The sequence below is a fragment of the Lineus longissimus genome, chromosome 9 (genome assembly GCF_910592395.1).
Source record: "Lineus longissimus chromosome 9, tnLinLong1.2, whole genome shotgun sequence".
NCBI classification, from domain to species: Eukaryota; Metazoa; Nemertea; class Pilidiophora; order Heteronemertea; family Lineidae; genus Lineus; species Lineus longissimus.
The window spans coordinates 12,936,480-12,962,478 of NC_088316.1; the positions used below are offsets into that span (position 1 = coordinate 12,936,480).

The 25,999-nt window shown below is 42.0% G+C and overlaps 2 protein-coding genes across 2 annotated transcripts; both read left to right on the forward strand.

Annotated features, from left to right (window-relative positions):
- The first annotated feature begins 3,880 nt into the window (after window positions 1-3,880).
- Window positions 3,881-13,062, forward strand: LOC135493753 (circadian locomoter output cycles protein kaput-like). Its single transcript, XM_064781304.1, has 12 exons — window positions 3,881-3,986; window positions 4,906-5,032; window positions 5,439-5,596; window positions 6,145-6,227; window positions 6,739-6,828; window positions 7,354-7,429; window positions 7,937-8,065; window positions 8,469-8,640; window positions 9,604-9,710; window positions 10,127-10,274; window positions 10,581-11,532; window positions 11,781-13,062. Exons 2-12 carry the CDS (start codon window positions 4,941-4,943, stop codon window positions 11,892-11,894), a joined length of 2,121 nt encoding a protein of 706 aa, XP_064637374.1. The 5' UTR covers window positions 3,881-3,986; window positions 4,906-4,940; the 3' UTR covers window positions 11,895-13,062.
- Window positions 13,063-21,407: 8,345 nt separating this feature from the next.
- Window positions 21,408-25,691, forward strand: LOC135493712 (cysteinyl leukotriene receptor 1-like). The gene is made up of 3 exons (XM_064781242.1): window positions 21,408-21,733; window positions 22,015-22,235; window positions 22,513-25,691. The coding sequence occupies exons 1-3, from the start codon at window positions 21,414-21,416 to the stop codon at window positions 23,013-23,015; spliced, it is 1,044 nt and encodes a 347-aa protein (XP_064637312.1). The 5' UTR covers window positions 21,408-21,413; the 3' UTR covers window positions 23,016-25,691.
- The last annotated feature ends 308 nt before the right edge of the window (window positions 25,692-25,999 follow it).

Here is a 25,999-nt window from a genome sequence, read left to right on the forward strand (position 1 = left end):
CCCGAAATTGGTGGCTTGCATTGGAACTAACTTTTCCCCCCTTGTCTATCATTAAAGCTAAGGCATTCAAGTGTGTTGGTCAACCATGACTATCTCCTTTGTCCCTCCACCATAAATCCTAGTTTCCCCTCATGACATCACTATTTCGGACAATCAGTGCCCCATTTCTGGAAAGGTGTATAGGCCTATATGAATAGGATGATGAACGGACTGCCTCGGGATTTTAAGCGTGAAGACAATGTCACAACCTGGCCAGACAGCTGGATGTGACCTGTCACAGTTACAAATGCCCCTCTGGAAAAAGTGTCCGGCCCTATTGTATCCTGCAATATGGTTCTATAGCCTAGAGACCCTGACCGTCAATAGCTCAGAGACTGAAGCGCATAATAGAATCCTTTGTTTCCCGGGCATTCTATCCTAGGACATTTTAAACTTCTACACCGGCTCACAGTAATCTGCACAGGTTCTGTGAGAGTTGGTTTGATGGTTTTTTGCTGTTTGAATTTGCCGCCTTCCATCTTTCACTGGTCCACCACGTGCCAACTGAAAGGAACGAAATCAGCGCCTCTAGTGTCAAGTGTTATCATTACATTGTCAGCGCTACCCGTGGGACCTAATTGTACTAGGCTATTAGTTCCATTCTGGCTGCGAAATTTTTTTCTGCAGGATAGTTCTGCCACAGTGTACATCTGACAGCCAATCACAATTGGCGCGATCTTTGACGTCACACTGTTTATTTATGCATGATAATGCAAATACAATGGACGATACCGAGTCGCATGCCGAGTGCCACTTCAACTGTGAATGTGACAATAATTGTCTGACCCCAAGTATGCTCAACTCAAGGTTTGTGTCGTAGTGGTTAGGAATGAATTGCACAGATTCATTGTAAAATTGATGATATTATGCGTACAAAAGAGGCATCAGCTGATCTGATACTACATTGCAGTGCATGCATTGATTTGTGAAATTTTAAGGGGCAGTGACACTGACAGTGTTGCCAATGTTGATAATTATTAAAGGGACAGTGTATCCGATGTCTCGCGATTTGTGAAATTTTAAGGGGCAGTGACACTGACAGTGTTGCCAATGTTGATAATTATTAAAGGGACAGTGTATCCGATGTCTGCTGTTGAAGGTATCAGGCCTATTTTGGTAGTTTGAACATTGTTGAAGGGCCATTGTATAAAACACATTTTGACAAGCAAACAAAATAAAATTGAATGGTGGCGCCACCTATGCATATACAGCAGAACTAGTTACACGGTTGACAGATAAACATTCAACCTCGGCTATTTTGCCGAGCACAGTGCGCCTTAACAGACAAGTCCAATAAATACAGTCCACTCGACAATGAAAATACATGTTAAGATACTGCAAATAAATATATATTTTAGCTAATATACTCCTCTAACCATTTGCTAACTTGTTCTTTCCAAGATTATCAGAACACGTGGCATTGTTGACATTATTGCGCCATGTGGAAAGATGATGTCAACAAAGACACGTGCTTGCCGTGAATTCTGATTGGCTGTCAGATGTACACTATGGCAGAAGTATCCTGCAGAAAAAAATTTCGCATTCTGGCTCGCTATGTGGGTAGGTGTAAACTGTGGACGAAATTGTGGACGAAAGTGTGGACAGCGGCCCTCTTAGTTTCGGTGGGCTGGCATTTCTTTGTCTTTCAATATATTTAAAAGAAATTGCACTATATTATGCATTATAATCTTCTTAATGGGTCAGCGAAAGAAAAAAAAGAAAAAAATTATTTTGATGGGTGATTTTGATCAATGAGTGGACGGGCTTTTTTGCCCCTTTTCTGAAGGTTTTCGAAGTGGCCTTTGACTTTGTGGACGGGGAAATGCGAGGTCTCGTGTTCAAATGTGGACTGATTATCAAAGAATTTGTTGAAACTGTGATATTTCTAACTATTCCAAATAATATTCTTTCACAAAAACTACTTTTATTTGAATGACAATGACAATATCATTCAGTTGTAGGCAAAAATTGTTGGCCCTCTCTCAGCTGCTCAGAGCCATTTTCTTTGATCCAAGATGGCGGCTCTCCTCAGACTCCTGATCAGAAACCTCTTCAAAAATGCGTTCTTGTCAGAGGACAACCTATTGTCTTTTGTGACAGCCTGAATAGGGAGTCCTTCATCCAGTACATCATGTCCTTGTCAGAGGACAACCTACTGTCTTTTGAGACACCCTGAATAGGGAGTTCTTCATCCAGTACATCATGTCCTTGTCAGAGGACAACCTATTGTCTTTTGAGACACATTGAATAGGGAGTTCTTCATCCAGTACATCATGTCCTTGTTGGAGGACAACCTATTGTCTTTTGAGACACCCTGAATAGGGCGTTCTTTATCCAGTACATCATGTCCTTGTTGGAGGACAACCTACTGTCTTTTGAGACACCCTGAATAGGGAGTTCTTCATCCAGTACATCATGTCCTTGTTGGAGGACAACCTACTGTCTTTTGAGACATACCCTGAATAGGGCGTTCTTTATCCAGTACATCATGTCCTTGTTGGAGGACAACCTACTGTCTTTTGAGACACCCTGAATAGGGAGTTCTTCATCCATGCATCATGTCCTTGTCGGAGGACAACCTACTGTATTTTGAGACACCCTGAATAGGGAGCCCTTCATCCAGTACATCATGTCCTTGTCAGAGGACAACCTACTGTCTTTGAGACACCCTGAATAGGGAGTTCTTCATCCAGTACATCATGTCCTTGTCGGAGGACAACCTACTGTCTTTGAGACACCCTGAATAGGGAGTTCTTCATCAAGTACACCATGTCCTTGTCAGAGGACAACCTTGTGACGTAGCGGCTTTCAAGGCACTGGTACCTCTCTGTAAAAACAGGGCCAATCAACTGTGTCTGGAGTGTAATGACAAAGTGGCTAAGTTTCATATTGACCCGGCCACATCCTTTTGCAAACAGGGCCTACAACAAGACTCCTCTTTGCGCATGAGAGAGTACCGGTGTAATGTTTTTGAGTGTTTCTGTTTTTGAGTGTTTCCCCTCATCGTTTGGGAACGCTCAGAAATAGATTGACGAGTTTTTCTGTGTATCCCCCCTATTAAAAAGTCATGGTCTCTCCAGCTGCCTATTGTTTGGAAACACTGAAACATGGGGAATAACCACAGATGTTACACCGGTACGGTATTGTATCGAGTGAATGACCCGATATGTAAGAATGACTATAAAAAATAGGCCATAATTCATTAGTTACAAATGGTGACAATGATATAGCATCTGTGAATGTACATTGGCCCCTAATCGGAGGAAATAACATATCCTGATCTGTTTTACAGTATGACTTGTCTCAGTGAAACTGACTAGTATAGCTCCTGACTGATTTACAGTAACCTTTCGACAGGGCTTCAGTGGTGCCGCCATCTTGGATCAACGAAAGTTGGTCTGAGAGAGGGCCAACAATTTTTGCCTACAACTGAATGATATTGTCATTGTCATTCAAATAAAAGTAGTTTTTGTGAAAGAATATTATTTGGAATAGTTAGAAATATCACAGTTTCAACAAATTCTTTGATAATAGTCCACATTTGAACACGAGACCTCGCATTTCCCCGTCCACAAAGTCAAAGGCCACTTCGAAAACCTTCAAAAAAGGGGCAAAAAAGCTCGTCCACTCATTGATCAAAATCACCCATCAAAATAATTTTTTTCTTTTTTTCTTTCGCTGACCCATTAAGAAGATTATAATGCATAATATAGTGCAATTTCTTTTAAATATATTGAAAGACAAAGAAATGCCAGCCCACCAAACTTAGAGGGCCGCTGTCCACACTTTCGTCCACACTTTCGTCCACACTTTCGTCCACAGTTTACACCTACCCCACGAATGTAAACAACGTGAACAATAACGAAACAATAACCACTGATAACCAACTTGTTGCTTGTATTTTTGATATAATGAATAAGTGAAAACGATTGAGGGAAGCTCGGTTGGTGAGTGTTCAAACTTACTTGCATCGGATAGTGTGGGTTTTTGTAAAAGCCGATATTTTTTGGTGTTTGTTTTTGTAATTTGACCACTGTAACTGTTCAAATGCACGTCTACAGTTACATGTACTCTACTACACTAGGCCTATATACAATATACTAGTGTAGAGTGGAACCGTAGAGTGTCTGTATACATGCATTGAACAGTGATTTGACCTGAGCAGCTCATGAGCTGTACTCCATGATTGCATGCAGATACATTTTGCCACTGTGACTGTATGTATTGTATGCATTGCACTGCCACTGGTGTACTGTATAGTATACATTTGTCAACACAGGGACTTGACGTTTTTTAGTCCTTATACTTATAGGTTTTTTGTGGAGCGTGTCAAGTCCCTGTGTTGGGGAGGTTTTTAGGATCTGTGGGAAGACTATCTGACCTGAGCCCCACTAACAACTCAGTCAGGCCACTGGTCCCAGTCGTTTTGCTCTGAACTTCTGTTGTTTCACCTGTACCCCTTGACCAGCCCCTGGTTTGGTTATTGACTCGTTTCACTCTGTGGGACTTTTGCTAGTTGTGGGAGAGTAGGTAATTCCCGTATCTATATAATGAAAGCAGAGTTCTCCACAAGATTTTCTCAAGATTACTATGACTCTTAAAGGCCTGATTCTAAAGTGTCTCTTTAAAGGGGGACTATAGGCAGAGGGGCTAATTTGGCCATCTTCAGGTGACTGATATACACAGTAAGGGCCCTGGGTCATGTCAGAATCAGATTCAGCACTAAATACATTCCTCATACAAGCGTCAATCATTTCAACAAACCGTAAGATGTGAGAGACCCCTATTGGCGACTTTGTGTAACTTTATCTGTCCTGCCTAGCTGCTGCCTATATTGTCCCTTTAATGTATCTAACCAATTTTCAGGTCTTAAACATGGATTGAATGAAACATTCACCAACATGGCAGCAAAAGTGAGGGAGTTGCTGAAAACGAACCGCCTGAAAGTGGAAGTTGAGAAGGGGACCTGCTTCAAGAGTGGAGTGATGAAGAAGTAGGCCGCTTTGAATTGGGACACTTTTTACTTCACGCCTTTTTTGCGTAGTTGCATAATGACAATGTAGTTCACTCAAGATCAACATTGGAAAGCTGATTACTAATCAGAATCAGATCAACAGAGACAACGTCACAAATTAAAATCAGTGACAAAGTTGCATGGATGATAACTCGGTGACCAATGTACCTCCTGCGTAAAGGATGGATGTCAATTGTAATATGGACTGTAGCTGCATTTCTGTTTTCCTGACCCACCATTTCATACCGAAGGGGTACCCTTTAAACTTTTTTTCTGACAAAAGTTTTTACACTTATTCAATATTCTAGACAGCTTATGAAGTTTTCATGACTAGACAAAGGCGTCTGCCAAAAAATTTAATATCATTTCTTATGATGTTCTTCAGGCCAAGCAGGAAAGAGTGCGAGAAAATGAGGCGCGATCGTTTGAACAACTTCATCGGAGAGTTGGCTGAAATGGTGCCTTTGGTAAAAAATGCAAAGAAAAGACTAAATAAAACTGGCATTTTACGATTAACAGTGAATTATCTTCGGCTGCATCAGGGTTAGTATCAAGTATGGATATTATCTCTTGAAACTAGATCATGAGTGAATGTTAATTTGTTATTCAACTAGGTTAGCTTTGAGCGATGACACCTTGGTCAGAGAGAATCACCCGCCAATATTATCACCCCTGTGGCGCAGTTAGATGTTGTATGTTTGGAATATTACACCTACACATTAATTAGCGCTAGGGTGTAAATAATGTGATTCTCAGAAGTGTGGTGAGAGCCTCTCCCTGGTGAGAACCGCACCAGGGAGTCCTGACCATCCTTAATCCACAATTTTCTCGTGATGATGTGTTGAAATAAAAGAGATGCCTTTCGGCTCACTGATGGGCGGTCAGTCTCCGTAAATACTACAGTACTGGTCATCCATTCTCTCTTTTGACTCAAATATTGTCTCCTATATTTAAAGGGAATATGGCATGACCAGCCTACTTTTTACATTCTCGCCGCCCAAGAGAGTATGTTCCTTTTCATTTCCTGTTCAAAGTACGGTTCAAATCATTTCTAACAGAGCTGTGCTTATCCCTCTGATGCCTTCTTTCAGATTTACAGAGAAGAAACCACTCGGATTCGAAGCCGTGGAGACCAGCTTATATCGAAAGTAACTTTCCGATTGAGTTCCTTGAGGTGAGTGCCCACAGTCCTGCTGATATATACCATAAGGATTGATTAGATCAAGAATTGATAAAGACTGAAAAAAGTCATTTTCTTATTGTTTGAATGGAAAGGTACAGTCTGAGGCGAATAAAATGATACCTCAATAGCTCTCCTAAAGAAAAATGAGATATGTAATCTATCTTTTGTCGTTCTACTGACTTCTGGGGTTGAGATAGAATAGATATGGAGACAAAAATATTATGGTAAGCCAGCCTTGGCACCTTGTGATTACAGTGGAACCTCCCTTAGCGGACACCTCTCTATTAAGGACAACCTCCCTATCAAGGACGCTAGTTTTGGTCTCAAGTTGGTTGTTTAATTTCAATTCAACCAGTACACCTCTCTATTAAGGACAGCACGTGTCAGACCCGAGGGTGTCCTTGATAAAGAGGTTCTACTGCATGTCGCTTTGAAAATAAATTTCAAATTATCGCTGCCATTACCTTCTCCATTACCTTCTCCATTACCTTCTCCATTCCAGAGCAACAACAGCTTCTTGTTTGTTTACAACAAGAAGGGAATCCTGACCTATATTTCAGAAAATGTATCATCACTGCTTGGTCAGAATCAGGTAAACCATATATTCTAGTGGGTTCCATCCTTTCCTGATAACATCAAAATATAACTTTCTCCAGCAAATGCCAGAACAGCTTGGGTGTTACTTCTGAAAACTGTGCCAACTTAACATGTACATGTAGTTGCTCTTACTATTGGTCTTAAATCCGAAAAGAATTAGCAACTATGAAGAATGAATCAACAACTGCGTCTATGAGTAATCTATTGAAGAGCCTGCGTTTATCAAATATAGCCCTTTGTCAAGCATAATATGGATGTTTCAGGCATGTGGAGGGTGATATCACACATCGTAGGACAGAAACATTTATAATTCCGATGAAAAAGAGCTGTATTTTCTTTATGACAAGACGACCTCGAATTTCCGACAACCCACTGCCGGAAGATTCACAATTTTCACTGCGCCCTTCCAACCCATGTGGGTTTCACAAAATGTGATGTTGCCCAAGCCTGACGTCACCTGGCAACATTTTTGGAAACGCAAAAAAAATACTGTGATCATGTCTAATTTTCTTTAATCCAGATTGACCTGCTTGGCCAGTCCATCCTAAAAATTGTCCACAGCGATTACCAGAATGTGTTTTTAGATCAACTAAAAGGTACATGAACTCATTGCAATAGTTATTTCTTCTGTTCTGTGCATTTATTGAGGCATCAAATTTGGCCAACACTAGGCTTCCAAATGCTATATTTCAAGAAATATATTTTACAATGATAACGACTAGAAACTTCGTGAATACATTCTTAACATCAGATTGATTTATCCGAGAGAGATGGTGCATTGCTCTCGTGGGAACAGTCCCAATCACAATTAACATCCCTTCATTCATGTATGTTGCAGGCAATGTATGCATAACTTACAGGCAACCTACACACAACCCATTGCAAACTTACAGGCAACCTGCGCACAACCCATTGCAAACTTACAGGCAACCTACACACAACCCATTGCAAACTTACAGGCAACCTACGCACAATCCATTTCGAACTTACAGGCAACTCACGCACAACCCATTGCGAAGGGATTGACACCTAACATGTCAGAACTTTTTTTTACTACTCTACAGTGTTGAGTGCTAATCGGAAGTTTTCCCCCTTAATTTCAGGACCAAAGGAGACTACTTCATTTAGCTGTAAGATGTTGTGTTCATGCCTTAATTCACCCATGGTGCACTACGAGTGTGTGCAGGTGACAGGCCATGTTCGGCGTGCGGGGGAACAGGACATTGCAGGCGGTAGGTCGTGGACTTGTTGGATTTTTTCTCCCCATTTGGCTATAAGATTTTGTGGTAATGTCTGAACTCTTCCCTTTTCTTCTCATAGTGCAGCACAACAAATGAGGGGGGCATCTTAGGCCGGGGAACAATTCCAAAAAGGGTTAAGGTATTGAGTAAAGACCATTTATTGGAAGAGAGTCTTTGGGTAATTGCTAGTTATTGCTAGGCATAGAGAAGGCATTGTTGTTTTCAAAATTAAAAACAAAAGATATTTTGAAGGCCATTTCGGTCATGAGGTAGTGACGAGAATTGGTGCAGTTGCACCTCTATTGGGAGCTCTAAACACAATGTGCAGTGAGTGTGTTTTGGCTTTAAAGCCTCCATCATTAAGTTTTAAAGCAAGTCTCTTGACCTGTTTCAGGTTTTCTTGGATCTGTCCGAGATGTGTATTGCGTTGCAGTGGGGAAGGTGATGTCAAAGGCGGTAATCCACAACTTATATCCAGCCAATTCCTCGCCGCTCGATTTCTCAAACTCCCTCCAATACGTCTCTCGGCACTATCTTGATGGTAGTGTTGAGAATATGGACCAAAGGTACAGTAGAATCTCTCTTAGCGGACACCTCTCTATTAAGGACACCTTCTCTATTAAGGACACTAGTTTTGGTCCCAAATTGGCTGTTTCCATTCAATTTGACCTCTCTAATCAGGACACCTCTATTAAGGACAGCACTTGTCAGTCCCAAGGTTGTCCTTAATAGAGAGGTTCTACTGTATATGTAGAGTATTAAAGATTGAAAAGAGCCTTGCAATCTTAAAAAGCCACAAACATGACAAAGGGTGTTCCAGAAAGTTCTTTCACAAAGATCTGAATAGTTGTGCGAAATGCTCAAAATTTGAGTCAACTCCCTTTTGTAGTTCACTTTGGCAAAGAAAGAAAGAAGTCCCGTATTGCCAGCTGTTGCAGGTGTAGAAATGGTACATGATGTTTACTTCCTGCCTTAGCAATTTATTAGAAGCTTTGAGTTACTTAAAGTGATACTATGATGTGATTTACAACTTTGCGGAAATACGTCCGTTTTTAATTGTTGATCACAAATGTAAAGCTCAAATTGTGACCCGCTCTACCAAAACTAGGCGCTTGTCGCATCTGAACTTGATAGGTTGATACAGACTAAAAGGTCTACAATAGGGAAATGAACAACAAGTCCGTATCAACCTGTCGAGTTCAGATGCGACAAGCGCCTAGTTTTGGTAGAGCGAGTCACAATTTTCCATTTTTGATTAGATTTATTATCAAATCGCTGAATGTAAACCACCGCGACCGCAAAAATGTTCATGTTGTGACGTCATCAACGAAAACGGCATCGAAGCGAGCCGTCCGGGCGGGATTAAACCATCGATTTCTAGAAAATGTGCATTTCGATTCGAAAACCTTACCAATTTATGTGAAAGTGACGTAGTCATTTGTCAAAAACAGCTAAAACATTATATGGTGAAATTTGACACGAGTTACCCTTTAAGATGATTTTTGATGATCGAGATTCATTGTTTTCAGGGCGAGTGTAATCATGGGTTATATGACAAAAGATATGGAAGGCGGAAATCCCTACTTCAGTATCCATCCTAATGATCTGGTGTTCGTTGCTAGGGCGCATCAAAGAGGTACGATTCATAGAAGTCATTGGTCAACACCAACAGGGCTAATCAAAAAATCGATAATCCAATGTCACGAAATCTTGGCACAAAATCCCATTCCCGGCTAGTAGATTATTCAACCTTTCTTTGTGCGAATTCGAGATGATAAAACTTTCGAAAATGACCAACAGCTTAGAAAATATTATGCGCCACTCGATAAAACAATGGATGAGGCGATAAAATTAAGACCCACACTTCCTTCATGTCCTTATGACATGAATAAGCAGCAGTGATGAACAGCTATTCTTGCCATTTCATGCTTGAGCCTCTCATATAGCACATCATCTAGTACATCACCATCATGCCATGCATTCCATGCTATGCACAGGAAAGCTACCTGGATGAGTCATCACGTTCTTACCAGTTCACATTCCTCCTTTCAGTGTTCGAGGAGAATGTCATTCAGAGCACTGTTTATCGTTATTTAACTTGTGAAAACAAAGTACTTCACATAGAATCCGAGACTCATTTGATTGAGGACCAGTTCACAAGAAAACCCAAGTTAATTCTGAGCTTCAACAACATTGTTAGGTAAGTCGTAACGGAAAGCTATTCAAAGGTGTGGTGTTTTTTTCAGACGTTGATGTCACAGTCATTTGGCGGCAAAAATAACTGGCCTCATTCCTTCAGAGTTTGGTTTTTCTTCAATCTCATATTGGGACCCAACACAATTTCTAGGTTAGAGATCTGCAAATCAAGTACATGTATAGTGTTTTTTCAAATAGATCTGGCTTAGGGTACTTGGCTGATCTCCCCCAGTCCTTTTGGGGGAAAAAAAGTGGAATAAATGCTTCCACAATTCAAATGTTGACAACTGTTTGCAATTATCCTTTTTAGCTCAATGCTAGGGCGTCAGTTGATCAGGAAGCAACGTGAGGGGTTAATCAAAGAGCGCAAAGCGAACAGACGAGAGAGAATTTGTGCGGGCGAGGTCTCTGATGAAGTCGACAAAAACGACGATGGCGCCATAGTTCAACTCGTCTACGATGAAAATCTTGTTTCGATATCTGTTCCATTTAACGATTTCCACCGAGAAGAAATGCAACGTGATGACCTATTGATAACTGACGAATTAGTGAAAGAGGATTTTGTGAAAAAGGACAGCGCTATCAGTGGCAGCGTTGAGATGACTGCAAGTAGCGACAGTGATAATTCCGCAGTTTCTCATGGTCTAAAGCCTGGTTTATCCCATTGCGATAGCGTTCTGTCCACATTTGGAGAGCAGTGTTCACCAGACATTGCTGGTACGTCAGTGGGAATCACTGGGCCTAGTTCCAGTGCAGAAGCGTGGAGTCCATCTGCATCACATTTTGAGAGTTTCCAAGGAACGTCATCTGCAGGTGTCAAAACCTCTGAAAGTCACATGGAAAATTACTACAGAAATCTCGGCAATTTGTTAGAGGATATAACAGAAATTTCATCATTTTCGGTTGGACCGTCTGAGTGTTCTGACACACAGTTTTCACCCTATTCTACCAACGGTGTAGACTCCACACAGCAGGTTGTTACTCCTGGACAGGACAATTACACTTTGAGTCCCCACCAGACATTCTTGCCTGATGGAATTGACCCTAAGTTCTGTGGAGTTGGAGATGTTGATCCCAGTTCGTGGAGCGGTTCATGTAATTTAAAGGCAACCTGGCCAAACCTTTCCGATTCTTCGACTGCTTTACCCTCGGTGAGATCTTCCAATACCCTGCCTTCCCTCCCTTTGACCTGCTCAACAAAAGCCATACCCAGCCACTGCGACGCCGACAGTAGCACTGACCAATCCTGCCTTGATGGACCTGTGAGTATACCATGAACTCTTTAACCACCAGAGCCAAAAATAGAGCAGATGATATGTTCCTAGCTGTTCTGATGTTGAAGGACACATTTTAGTTCCAAAATCAACCGTGAGGTGACCTACTTGACCAGTATGTAGCTCCAGCCGGAAAGACTCCCAGATATTAGCCAAGATGGCACATGAGTCGCATGTGGTTTGTCTGTGCCTCGTTGACAGTTGCAACTCTAACATTTTATTTCATTTCCTTGCAGAATCAGTTGAATACCCCATCATCAAATTATTCCCACTCTGTCCTGAGAGCGCTCCTTGAAGTGTGTGACAGGGACCAGCCATCTTCCAACAGCGAGTCAATAGTCACCCTCTAGTACATGTGTGTGCCTTCCTTGGTCTTTACTTGGAGGTTCCTGGATTAGGCTGGGAAATGAATGTAAAGCACTTTGAGACAGTACAGACAGTTGTACAGTATAGAGCACTAGAAATACCGTAGAAGAACTTTTTCATCACAAAGTGACAATATGTCCCACTGTGTTGTATAGTGTGGCACTCTCACATTCCCACTATGGATTTATATCACATTCCAGAGTTAAAACTTTAAATATATATGTATGTCGTTTGTTATGTAGAATGTAACTTTATGTATGAATACCCCATGACGATCCTCGTTGAACATGTTGTAAATGTGTATGAAATCTTATTTATTGGATTTTACAACGCATGGATAGGTGTGTCAGGTAAGCGGATTAGCCACTCCTTGGAAATCCGAGTGGATTTAACTGGTTTTACTCAGGGTTTTGTAAATGGTGTAGGAGTGGAAAAACCTGAATCTCAGGACGACTGAACTCAAGTTTTGTTAAGCGCCTTCGAGGTGTCACAGACATGTTTATGTGACACTAGTTTTACAGTGTTTCTGCTTGCCCAGACAGGCTCATAAATCCACCAGAGACTGCTTTGAATTGGGCATTATTTCTTGACGATTTTTAGTGTCTAGGAGGCATTGTTGACAATTCAGCATGTACATGTAGGATTGCTAAGACAATCGGAGCACTCCTCGTCCAACAATTCAGAGAGACTTCTAAAATCGTTCTCAGTTCTGAAGTGACTTGAACATGTGGAATTTGCAAACAATGTTATCTCTGATATTTTGTGAATACTGACTTATTCAGAGGAGTATCTGCATGTGCATTTGTCGAAAAGACAGCAGGTGGGTGCTGTCACTGCAGGGAAGGTGGAACTATAAGTCGTAGTTCCACCTATCATAAAACCCCGTGTTTTTTCAAGACCCGTGTCTTCTCCGTGTGTCAAAAAACCTGGGGCGCACTTACACCTATCAGTGGTGTTAGATAATGGTTAATAGCCCCGGCAACAGGTGCGCTGTAGGTAGGGAGCTCTCCTGTGTTTCTTTCCCGTTGGAGGGGAATTTCGCGTGCGCAATACCGAGGCAACTACACCGCGCCATCTGTCGCCGGATCTTAGAACTTGCAATTGCCGTGTCTATTCAGATTCCACCTATCAAAAAACCTGTGTTGAACACGGGTCTAAATTAGCCCCCGATTAGCCCTATCGAGCTCTAAGGGGGTAATAGACACGGGGATTTAACACACAGGTCTATTTAGACACGGCAATTCATAGGTGTTGGCGCAAAAGACATGGGGATTTGATAGGTGGAAGTACGACTATTTTACAATTACCTGTGATGATATCGAACTCTACCCTGGCACTGATGAGTTTTTGTGACTGTCCTTGGTCACAATGTTTTCTGACTGTGAAGATTATATACCGTGTCAGTGTTTTTTACTCTAGCTCTGAGAAATAATGATTGCTCAACTTTTTTATCCTTATGAAATATTTTGAAGAATCGTGCTTTCACCTTGCCAATTTTTCTTTCATCAGTGATATAATTTAATTCTTTGATAGACATTTGAGTGATATAATTATGATACTTTTGTCTCATAATAATCATGTCTTTCTGCAATCGAATCAACGCCTTCTTCCCTGTGTCTCTAGACTGATTCCAAGTCGTATTTTATAGTTATGGGAATTTTGGCTGTTATCAGTGTGCTACAGAGTGTCCCGATAAAAATTGAGATCGGTCCAATCTGTCCATGCCTTATAAATATAATGTTGTCAATGCATTGAGTGTTAAAACTTTCTGGAAAGTCTAAATAATTGGATGTTTACTCTGATAATTGTGATTGTTGAGAAAAATTCCATAAAGGTTCTATGAGGCATTTTTGCACCCTGCCCCTACAGGTATTGATGTGAATTTGTATATCAAATGTATTTGTGAAATTATTTCAAAGCATAATACATGTACATGTTGTTATGGTGATGTTGGGAAAGGATATTCCGAGAGAGGCAATACATTGCGGGTGTGGGTGGATCCAAAATGACTGAGTTCAAGGGGCATGCGGCCCACACATTATAAAATGAATTCTAGATTGGGAAATGTTATGATAGACTGAAGAGATAAAAGCATAGTTGTGGACTGGGGGAACCTTCCCTTCAATCGCTCCTGCAATGTACTTTTTGAATTTGAACGCAAGTAGATTTTTAGGTGATCAGGAATCTTGTAATGTTCAGAGAATTATTATGATGTTACCCACAGGTTTGTTGTTTATCTGTTATAATGAGTTTTTGGTTATATTTATGAATGGATTTTATGTTAATACCACTAACTAAAGCTATTGTGTGGAGTTTGAGGCTGTCCATGGCGTATATATATTTCACCGGGGGGGGGGGGGGGGGGGGTGTTGTAAGTGTGGTCCAATATTGACAATCTGAAGTTGTGTGTGCAGGGGGCGGGGAGGCGACTCCAGTTGACTGAAAGTGCATGTGGAGGGGGGGTCTGAGTTAAACATTGGAAATTGTGTGTTTATTGGATAAACTGATGACCCCTATAGAGATTTTTTTTAAGAGAGATGGCACTGCACATCAACTGGTTTTAGTTTAGATGATATGCTCAGAATCTGAACTTGCCTAGCAATGCTGTTTGGAGTAGTAGTAGTTTCACATGGTGACCTCTTCTTTATAAAATGGGTCACTATACACGGTCAGGTTATAATCATTTCATGACAACATTTTTAGAACTGCATGTAATATTCTTCATTCCATTCCAATTAAAGGAGAAGGTGGGTTATATTAAGGTAAATATTACTTAGCTGTTTACCAGCCATTCACCTTCCACACTAGAGTAAAGTTTCAACCACCATATTCCGCCGAAAATGGAAAAGATAAAAAACTGACTGAAATATCAGGCTTGCAAAAGGTTTATGTTGAGTTAGCCCTCTGTGCAACTATCGTCTTTGTATGAATCGATCCAACAAGGACCGACATTATGACAAAATACAATAGAACCTCTCTATTAAGGACACCCTCGGGACTGACAAATGCTGTCCTTAATAGAGAGGTGTCCTGATTAGAGAGGTCAAATTGAAAGGAAACTACCCATTTGGGACCAAAACTAGTGTCCTTAATAGAGAGGTTCTTCTTAATAGAGAAGTGTCCACTAAGGGAGGTTCCACTGTAATACGTTTTTTATTACCCCAATACTGCCACATCACTAGCATGACGTTGGTATGGTACTAAATGTATCGGGTTGATGTTAAGTCTTACCTCTGGTGGAGTCCTCTGGGGTGCCATGAAATTTTCCTTAAGTTGTGTTCTGAAATAACGTATAACATGTTTTGTTGAATCAAAGCAGGAAGCCATTTAACACTTTTAGAAAAATACTTTACCAAGGAAACAGTAGCAGAAAAAACGTATTGAAGGGAAAACCCGCCTAGTCCTTTAAAATTGTGTAGGGGAGAGGAGGACAACAGCGGACAAGTCGTAATAGCGGACAACCTTCTTTTCCTGATGGCTGGCGTTGCTATGGTGACACACGTGGATCGCTGAAGAAAGCCCCAATCCGGCAGACGAACTTTGAAGTTAGGGTCGCCCAAGAAAAAGTAACGGCCGAAAACGAAAATCTATACTGTACATCTTGTTGGACTCGGGAATCCCTGGTTCTTTTAAGAATCTCTGCGACGTTGTTGGACTGATGAGCATGTGATGCATAATTATATGTACGCTGGCTGTCTGGCGGGGCGGGAGAATGTTGTTCAGCGGGGAATAACGGACCAGTATTGTGATTGTTGTTTTTCCAAGATTATCATTGGCATGAGCTCGAATACTTGTAATAGTATACTTAAATTTATTTTGATGTGGAGATACATACATTACGCATGCCACCCCGACTCATATGGTTTTGAAACACAATCAGTGCTGGAGTGCCAGAGATTTCGGAGAGTACGACTTTCATGATTTTCGTCCGTTATTACCCGCTCTCCCCTACAACATTTATGACAATAACGTAAATCATTCCATTTACCTTTGCATATCATTATTTATTATAATTGAATTATTTACAATTAAGAAGATTTGTACATATAAGTTTTGAAAGTTAAATAAATGATGCTTTATTCTTGTGACCCGGTAGGAAATGGTTTTGTGCCTTTCCTTTTCCCCCAAACGCAGGTGCGGATGGTACAGGGGTGGGGATGGTGGCGGGGGGGGGGGGGGGAGGCGCCCTCAGAATGCCCAGCGCTGTAGCGCATTTCTGTAAAATACATGTATGTAGAACATGAGTTTCATTGCCCATCATCTAATTACATGTGTATGGCGGATATGAGAAGAAAAAATTGTTTTTAGCGATCTACGACGCTATATATACGCAATCAAATTCAGTCCTAATCACAACCCAGCGTCTAGCAGCCTGATTTCAATAGACGCACCACTGGATCGATCGGCCCTTGAGCGACCTGCCGGGTATTCGTCATTTTTCCGACAGATGTCCATGATGGCGTCGCGGGTGTCCCTGTGGAGAGCCGGCAAGGCCAGATAAGTCAGCGGGCCGCGGAGAAATGGCGACAACTCGCTAAACTCCTTGGCCATCAAGTCTTCAATAACTCGCACCCTGCAGCTAGAGAGATCACAAAATTTTAATATTTGCACGGGGAGGTATGTTAGCACGTGGACTATAACTAAAACTGATGTGAGTTTGATTAGGTCCATATCTCCCTCCTTTCGCGGATTGTTCCGTATCAGGCTAAGAATCATTGTGAAAAGGATACCAGTTAATAGGACAGGTAATGCTAAAAGTACAACGAAGTCCGTCAAGACTAATACATGAGCGTACGTTGAGAATTGCTCCGAAAGTCCGCATAGCCAGACGGTTGTGTTGTCCGCGGAGTCGAAATGTTCAACTGGAATGTAAACCACTAGGGCCCAGATACTGTAAGCTAGAGAGAAAAACCAAACAAAACTTAAAGAAAACACGCATATCCCTTGTTTGAAGGAGTTACGGACTTGATACCCGACGACGTAAAATGTGTCAAGGACTAAAAGGAATGTGCTATAGATCCCCGCGGTTGACAACGTGCTCGAAATGTATCTGTAGAATTTGCACAAGTATGGGTTCCGGAATCTTCCATCCGTGACAAGAGACAAGTGAAGAGGTATTAATAAAGCCCCCGTCAAGAGGTCGCTCATGAGGAGAGATATCACTAGAACCGTGTACGAAGACCGGAGCCTAGACGAGAAACGCGCAATGACGCAGAAGAGACTCCCTCCGCCCGCAATGGACAGAAATATCAGTATCACGTCCACGATCACGAAGGCTCTCACAAAGGGATCCATTATGCGCTTGTACTCCAGCACGCCTGGATCCCTTGATATTGTTTCTTTGGTGTTGTTCAGCGCTCCGTCCAAAATGATGTTGTTGAGAGTTAAGAATCTCATCACCGACTGTATAACCAGTCAAGACAAGTAAATGAATACTTTTTTATGAAGAAAATGGATTTGGTCGTCAGAATCTATCTGCGCCAAGATGGCGCAGTGTTCAACCTATCAGTTAATTCAATTTTGATATACACATACGTTACACTTACGCACGTGTGGTCTTATCCTTGGTAAACGACAAAAACGATGTTTGATTACCTTTGTTTTTATTTCTTCCACCGAATTTTGTTCCAGCAAATCTTTTACCTCAACCAACCGTTTCATCAGTGTGTTCTTCCTCAATCCGAGTAGCAGGCAACCGATGCAATCACGAATGTACCCAGAAATGCCGTATCCACTGTGATGACGATGTAGGCCTAATCCAAGTTTGTCGTGTTCACGTACCTTGTTGACACAGTCTAAACGTTGTTACACTGGCATCAATAGAGTGTGTTCAGTCTAAAGTATTCTATATCCACACCCATTTATCTTACGATTTAACATAGCGGCATCATCCAAGCTAATCCAAACATGAGCTAGAATCTCCTAAAAACCATTCACTGTCCGTAAGCATTCAAACACACATTCGTTCACAGCAAAATGTTCTCACCTTGTAGAGATTATGATGATGATTTCGTTTATGCCTTCGTCAATAATCCAACGTGCATGTATGATGTAAAAATACTTCCAATATTGACGACAAAGTCACGACTCTTCCACTAGTCATGCACTCCTGTAATGACAAAACCGATACGGTATGTGATATTATGTGTGCGAAAGAAATTTTTCTGCGGTTATTCCAGTTATTTTTATTGACTAACGTCAAAAAGATGATCAGCGCCAGTCGTTTCCGATAGATTCCGTACTTCCCCGGAAACTGCCTTAAAATCAATACTCCCTGGATGGATACAGTAATTGGTAGACTGCCCAGTGGCCGATAGAAGCTTGATCAGCAGTCGCCCTTGCGTGATTTGGCCTTGCCTTGTTTGCCAGTGGGCAATTATGGGAGTAACACAGACTTACTGTATCGAGAATCGGTGTTCGCGTAAAATATCGGTTACTCGTTACCCTTACGAAACCTGGTGATGTGCGTGACTGGTCCAATGTTATCAGTGGTGTGAAGCTGATGGTGCGAACTCGTTTTTAGCCAGAATAATTAGACGTAGACTTCTTTGGTGTCCGTGTTAATCGTGTTGTTGTTCATCAACGCATATTCACAAACCTGTGAAGGTCAACTTTCTTGATCAAGACAGCTAGTCATTACCGACGTCACGATGGTCAGTCTTCCGAGTGTCAATACCTTGCAAAGCATCAATGTTTCTCACTGTAAACCACTGTCCCTGAACATCGGTGTTCGCAATCAGTGTTCGCAAAGAACTAGACGCTGGTTAATGAGTTAAAAGGTGTCTTAATTGATAAGATAGTATCAAAAGTATCACCCAGGGCGGCGTCAAATGTCAGTGTCAAATAACCATATTCCACGAATCGTTTTGACTGTGAGGTCAGCGAGCAAGAGGTATGGTAAGTGACGACGTTTGAATCTAATACTTTCGCCTTTAAAATCCCCGACTTGTGACTAAGCTACACTCAGAACTGCGCAGTCGACACTCCTTCGCCAGCAGCTGAAAGAACATCTGCGCTCTACAGATACCTGAGCATCTCAATCGGCTGCCCTGCTGGCGATCTGCTGGCGATCTCTTGACGACCCTGTCACAGCTGCCGGTCGGCGACCTCAACTTGCGGTTGATCGAGAAGTATTCACCTGCAACGATAAATGATTACAAGATGCTTAGAAAAAGCCGCAAAACTAGTCGAAGGCACTATGAATCATCATTTTTCCTGTCAGATCAGAATGGAAAAATCCCTGGAGAACCGATTCCGTCCACCTGAACCTGTATAACACCCGCCATTCCGTCGCCCTTGGGATAAAGTACATCGTTACTATTCGGTCACCAAATTATGTCATGACCGTGACTACAGTGCTTGCGTTTATAATTCAGAGCACAAACTGTTGTCACATAACCGGGATAAAAGCGAGCTAATAATCTTCTATCAGACTGTTTACAAGCAGAAGCAATCTGAAGAGAATGATAAACATGAAGAAAGTGTTCCTGTCCAAGATGGTTGTTTAGCATCACGTTACAACTAATGGCACATATTGAGGTTTCACGTTCGCCCATCACCTGACTGATATTTGGACAGACTTGAGGTGCAGTGGTCAGGGGCCTTGCTAACAGTCTCCGGGGCCTTGCCAATAGACTGTTAGCAAGCCCCATGATTGACTTAATTCGCTGACACAGGAGTTTTGGCAGAGGCCCGGACAAAAAATCCCACCTTTCTGCGGGTCACACACAGAAATCGCACAGTTCTTCTCAGTGTCGACGAGCGCTATACAGGGATTCGTTGGTTAAGCATAAAATGTAGAAATCCACTTTACTTCAAAAATTCCGTACATTTTGTAATTCTTAATTAAACGGATAAATCAAGCAAGTCTGATGATAATCTATCACATTATAGTAATTAGGATTTCCAAGGCGGCAACATGCTGCAATTATCTGTTTCGGGACAATGATTTATTTCGAACTAACAAGACTTTTTTCATTTTTAAGACCAATGGCATAATAATTGTGCACTCCATGGCAAGGACCATAAATTGTCTCTTTGCGTACACTGTACATTATCATATAATTTCACACGCTGTCGGATAAATACTGACAATACTGGTCATGAACCGATTCATTTTGATTAAAAACAAAACAAAAACAGCCAGTGAAGACAAGCGCGGACAGTCGCGTTCTTGGAAAGTAATTTAATTCTAAAACCAGAGATAACAAAGAGAGGGCTTACTTTGATTGTACCAGACAGCTGGTGAAGCAAATGGAACACATAGCGCCGTGATGTTAAAAAACATGCACGCGTCATTACTGTTGCAGGCCTGCCCAATTTAAAAGCAACTGAACGCCACGTAGAAAATCCATTGGGAATTATCACCAGTTGGCTTTTGGGGCGTAGTATTAGAATAATACCGGCTTCTGACTTCTGACACAATTCTAGTCAAGGTAATTGCAGACCAAAAATTAAGAGATTTAGATGGAAATTCGATGCGTCCATACCACTTCTACCCAATCTTATCGGCAAAGCGCACCACAGAACGAAAAAAACGTATACAGCAATGCAATCTCAACCACATCTTATTGCGAAGCGATGTAAATGTACAAGGCTACGTCCCTCCAAAAGAGATTCCATAAAAGCGACCCCGGGAAAGTGACAATGACATCTATCCCCGGAAATTTGTTGTGTTGTGCTATCCGCCTCAAAGGTGACAGGTGCTTTGTGGTTGGTCTGATAAAAAGGGACGCCCTCGATTAGTGATGACAAGGGAGAATAGAAGTGCTCGGAACCATCCTTGGCAAAGACTCGCGGATGATTGTGCCAGTGTGCGTTTTTCCTCAAGATAAGCTGGTAATGGCCATAGTCCGTTGAAATATTTCGTTGGTAACGTACTTTTTGATCGAGCAAACGTATGCAGTATATCAAAGGTTATATATGGAGAGCTAAAATCTCAGAAAGACGTAAATTTAGCCAAACTGTTTCACCAGCTGTGGTCGTCTGGGGAAAAAACCTTGGTGGCGTCCTCTCTGGAAATGGCCACACTAAAAGCATTGCCTCCGCCACAGCAGATAACCAAGGGCCAATTTATATCTCTGTAGAGCTAGAGTAATGTCCGCGTTAATTTAACGACATTGGCGCCTTTCGGAAACTGACGAAAGTCTTTTTCTTATTTTTTACGACCAAGGGAAGTGAATACTCTTGTAGTGGCAGGATTACAATCTTTGTTTTTCGTATTGCTCTCGTCGCTATTTTTCCGATTCTGCATCGAATAATATCTCAACTCAGGTTTCAAACATTTCCAACTTACAACAAAATTCCTGTCAAAAGTTGCTGACTTGCACATCGTTTGCGTACATGTATGTACAGGGTGTCAATTAACTGTCTGTTAATGGAACCAGATCTGATTCTGAAATATGCCTGCAGCTGTAAAAATCATATTACGGGCGCGTATAACGTATAACTGAACATTTTTTCTAAAAAATAAGCCGCAATTCTCAATCGGCCGCAGGGAAGATATGGCACCCCAACTCGATACATTGGATGCTTCGTCGACAGCAGTTCGAACATTGCCCTGGGTGGACCCGGAGGAGTATGCCCTTAACCTGGTGTTCTTGATTACCACGCGGTACTCATGGATCGTCATCATAGCAGTCGGACTCTTCGGGAACGTGATGTCCATCATCATAACACTTCAGAAAGATAACAGGAAGATATCTACTTGTAACTACATGACTGCTCTTGCCATGGCGGATACGGTTGTACTCCATATTGAGATCGCTTGGGGGTCGTATTTTCACGTCTGGGATACAGACCCACCGACTGAGTTTGAGCTGCAGTGAGTATTGTTGTTGTCTTGTTATTATACCAGTCAGGGCAAAAATCCCCGAACGGTGCGTGGTCGCCAACACGAGTTAGATCTCCCTTTACACCTATACCAATTCGACTATCGCCAAACCGTGCCAGAGTAATTTCTAAAAAAGATGTTTGCGCAATAAAGTGCACATCTTCGCATTTCCTCGTTGATTCCCAAATACATGAAGCACTGTCAACTTGTGTAAAACCAGGTGACATAAGATTCACCAAAAATCACATGAGATTCATCAAATCTTATTTCAGATTGTTGTGGTATCTGGCGTACGCTTTCGCAGTTATGTCCGGATTCTTCCTCGCCGAGATGACCATTGATCGACTGATTGTCGTCAGATTCCCGCTGGCCGCACCCAGACTCTGCACAACACGCCGCGCCTGCATTTCGATAGCCATAACGTTCGTTTTGATTAGTGGTCTTAGTTCGTACATCATGTTCAAGTTTAAGTATTTCTATAATGAGGAAACAGGTAGGAATTATTGAATCAGCACCATCAGTAACTCCGCAAACACCTAATTTTTTACTTTGTTTCGTGTTAGGTCGGTTGACACCATATGCATGGGGAAATACTGGCGGGTGCTCAGGTCGACCCACCTCCCCAAAGTGCGTTTCATGACGCAGCAAACGTGTCGTTGCACGGCAAAGTGCCGCTGTTGACTTATTCCAGCATGGATCGCATGTCAAAATCTCAGGCATCAACGGATTCGCAAGAGTCAATGTATTTTTGAATGTATTTTTCATTCTAGGGACGGGCGTTCTCCGCATGAGTGACAAAAACCAAGATTTAGTCGTCCTCGGAAACTCCACGCAAATGGCCATTGGCACCATCCTCCCCTTCGTCATCATTGTGTTCTGCAACCTGTGGATCTTCAAAGTGTTGCGCAATGCCTCCAAGATCAGTAGACAGATGGGCGTAAGCAAGGAGGGACAGATATCGCGAGAGAAGGAGACAGCTCATTTAAATAAAATGCTAATCCTCGTCAGTATTGCTTACGTCATTACGTCCATCCCATTCAGGGCTTATGAAATTGCCATGGGGATACAAGTGGTGAAAGATTCCTATGAACGAAACGAAGCTTACTGGGGTCTCCGAATCCAATGTGTTCACTTCATTTTTGCGAATATTTGGTATATGAATTTCGGTATCAATTTTTACCTTTACTGTATAGGGGGCGGTAAGAAGTACAGGGATGACGTCAGACAAAGATTGGGACGTTTATTCTTTTGTTGCAGAAAAGACGAGAAGTAATTAATGTATGACGATCATGAAAACGAAGAGGTTTCAAAATTTACTTCCTAATGGAGCGAAAAGTTTGTGGACGGTTGCTATACTTGTACCGGTATATTGCACAGGTAATTGGCAACGTCTAAACACTATTCATTCATTCCCAACCCATTGTGATTTATTTGAAGAAATAAAAATACGTGCAGGCGATTTTTTCCCATGCCCCCATTCGGCACATTCGGAGATACTCGTTAGTATCCGTGAGATATCATCGGTCGTGACGTTTATGTTGTAGTGTGAATGGAATTGCAATGGCCCCTGTTACGCTTGATACGCCATCTGCTATGTTTTTTTGTCCGAGGCAACCACATCAGAAGAGAGGCATCTAGCACTTTTAATCATGATGCTATTTTTCATTTCCGATTGGTGGTAATGGCGTCACATGCGATAATTCGGTCCTGCGAATCGTCACCAGCGATACCATAACTTCCAATCTGCAAGAAACAAGGCTGCCTAGACACGTATGCGCAATATGACAGGATCATTGAATGATGAATGAAGAAAAATCCCTCATACTGATCTCACGGACGGATATAAGCTAGATTTTCATCACAAATGTTTGATTGAGAATGACGGATCATCTCTATGTTAGCGATAACTGTCGGCGCCCTGTTCATTTTATCATTGTTGGTGGAATACCTGACCGAATGAAATCGGCGTCAAGACACCTGCCGCCACCACCCCTGGCGACTTCACGGGATGAGGCCAAGATGATCCATGTCGACTCCATCATCGACCGTGACCCGCCCGGCCGATCTGGTTTATGGACTTCTTGCATGTCATGGATTGGCAAATGACTTGACGACGAATGTGGTCGTTCAAGGGCATATTATATGCATATCATGGGTCGTTGAGTGAATATAAATATGCTGACATTATTCAAGGCAATGCACCATCTTTGTATTTCAATCACGATTCTGATGATTTTGTTGCATCCAACACGAAGGAAGTGGTAACTGTTAGTTTTGCCTATGAATTGCCTGTTCTTTCACGAATAACAGCGACCTTGTCAAGTGCATCCTGCATGGCACCAGTTGTTTTCAAAATACTCCGCCTCTCGATATTTTTTTGGCCTGTGAAGTGGGACCACAAAAACCTGAGTCTCAGGATGTGAAAAGTGAGGTCTACGTGATCGGACAATGGGTCCACCATGTTGGTTGACATTTTCGTGACCGAGGTGCACGATATAAGCTTACTTGTAGAGATAAATGGCATATTTCTTCAGGGGCATGAGGGAAGGTTACGAGCGGAGCACCTCCGATAGTTCAGAAGGCGCACCGCAGATACATGTAACATCAGACATGCTGATCACACTCCTTTTGCCAATTCGATATTCTTGCAGGCGAAGCTATTTCCCCTCAGTCACGTCCTTCCATCCTGTCCAGGATCACCGAAGGCGTATATATGGACATGAGTAAACGCGATTAGATGTGTTATTCTTGGTAATGATGAGATTGGTGATGAGTTATGGCCAATTAATGATCGTTAGAAATCTAGACAGACAGGTCATCGTGGAAAAGTGTTCGTTGCTGGGCCAGTGGTTTGTTGATCCGATCCATGAGATGCTACCAATGGATGCCAGAGCATTCATTTTCTTACCATAAAAGATATGAACTAACAGGAGAGGAACAGTGAATGCCAAGCCATTCATGTTCTATACGATAGAAGAGATCAACTAAAAAGGAGGTAATGCCGGATGAAGCTGGGTTATTGATGTTGGATATCTCATGGTCACTGGTCGTTACAATCTACCCCCTCCGTGTGATTTTCTATAGTGATAAGGACAGTAATTATGCATCACCAATTTTGTCTGACGAAAAGCCAATTTTCCGTATCGTTCTGAGTTATTTGAGATCACAAATTGGTACCAATAGATCACAGTCTAGCAACAGGTAAAATGAAGGAAGCTAGTCACAGGGAACAATTTAGCTGGGTTGAATTGTGACTAAACCAATGGAAGGGCTTTTAGCGTAACATCTTTGATTGTAACATTTCTAAATCTTTCCATTTGTTGATCATGTTCAATCATCGGTTGGAAACGCTGAATGTCTCTTTTCTCCCTATTGAAAAGACATGGTGTCTATAGCGTATTTCTGTGTGGAAATACCGAAACACGAGAAACTACCAACAACGTTCGACCATACTTTCCCCCTTTCAGTTAATCGGAAACGTATGGTGTTTGGTCGGTGTTGGACTTATCTGCCCGAACACGGGAACGAAATAAGCTGAAGACGCCCAGCCACAGGAGTACACAACAAAAGCCGCTGGCCAAATTTTAACGACAGAAGAAGGTTATAGAAGGTGCTTCATTCTCTACTGTTCAGCCACATTGCTCTGAACGGCATTCTGAGCACCACGACCTTGACCTACATGTATAAACATGTACATGGATGAGCAAAAGCAAAAATATGTCTTGTCGTCATCGCGGCTTCTTTTATAAAAATGCTAGGAAGATCACTGGCCACAGTGAAAAAAAATTATTTGGAAGACAAGAAAAGCTGAATTCGTTTATATGCAATCATCCCCAGTTCTCACCAGGCCATTCTACCATCGATGAATGATGCAACTCAGAGAACAAAAGCATATTTTGTCCTTGTGAGACTGCCAAAGCTATTAATCATATCAGAATACATGTATAATGTGGTGTCTTATCGACTTTCGTGTTCTTCCCAGACAGAGATGGGACCCCAAATGATTGCTCTTGGCCAAATTGCCTAAGATCACAAAACACCTCATCATTCTGCATGGACAGCTGAAATTCTTTTCGGGGACACTTCTCTTTCGACCAGAATGCGTTTTCGCCAATGCGACTCCAGGGTCTTCTGTTTCATATGTTACCCTGGCAGGATGACAATAAAACGAGGATCGCTATGCGCTACCACTTCTTTTATCTTTGCAATGGTAACTAGTTTGGGAAAAACAGCATTTATAAGTAATGACATGCGTTC

Bases quoted from the DNA above. Each gene is read 5' to 3' on its own strand.
- LOC135493753 (XM_064781304.1), top strand. From the start codon at position 4,941: ATGGCAGCAAAAGTGAGGGAGTTGCTGAAAACGAACCGCCTGAAAGTG. The intron at 5,033-5,438 runs GTAGGCCGCTTT...GATGTTCTTCAG, and splicing joins AAGAGTGGAGTGATGAAGAA to GCCAAGCAGGAAAGAGTGCG. The intron at 9,711-10,126 runs GTACGATTCATA...TCCTCCTTTCAG, and splicing joins TGCTAGGGCGCATCAAAGAG to TGTTCGAGGAGAATGTCATT.
- LOC135493712 (XM_064781242.1), top strand. From the start codon at position 21,414: ATGGCACCCCAACTCGATACATTGGATGCTTCGTCGACAGCAGTTCGA. The intron at 21,734-22,014 runs GTGAGTATTGTT...ATCTTATTTCAG, and splicing joins CCGACTGAGTTTGAGCTGCA to ATTGTTGTGGTATCTGGCGT. The intron at 22,236-22,512 runs GTAGGAATTATT...TTTTCATTCTAG, and splicing joins TTTCTATAATGAGGAAACAG to GGACGGGCGTTCTCCGCATG.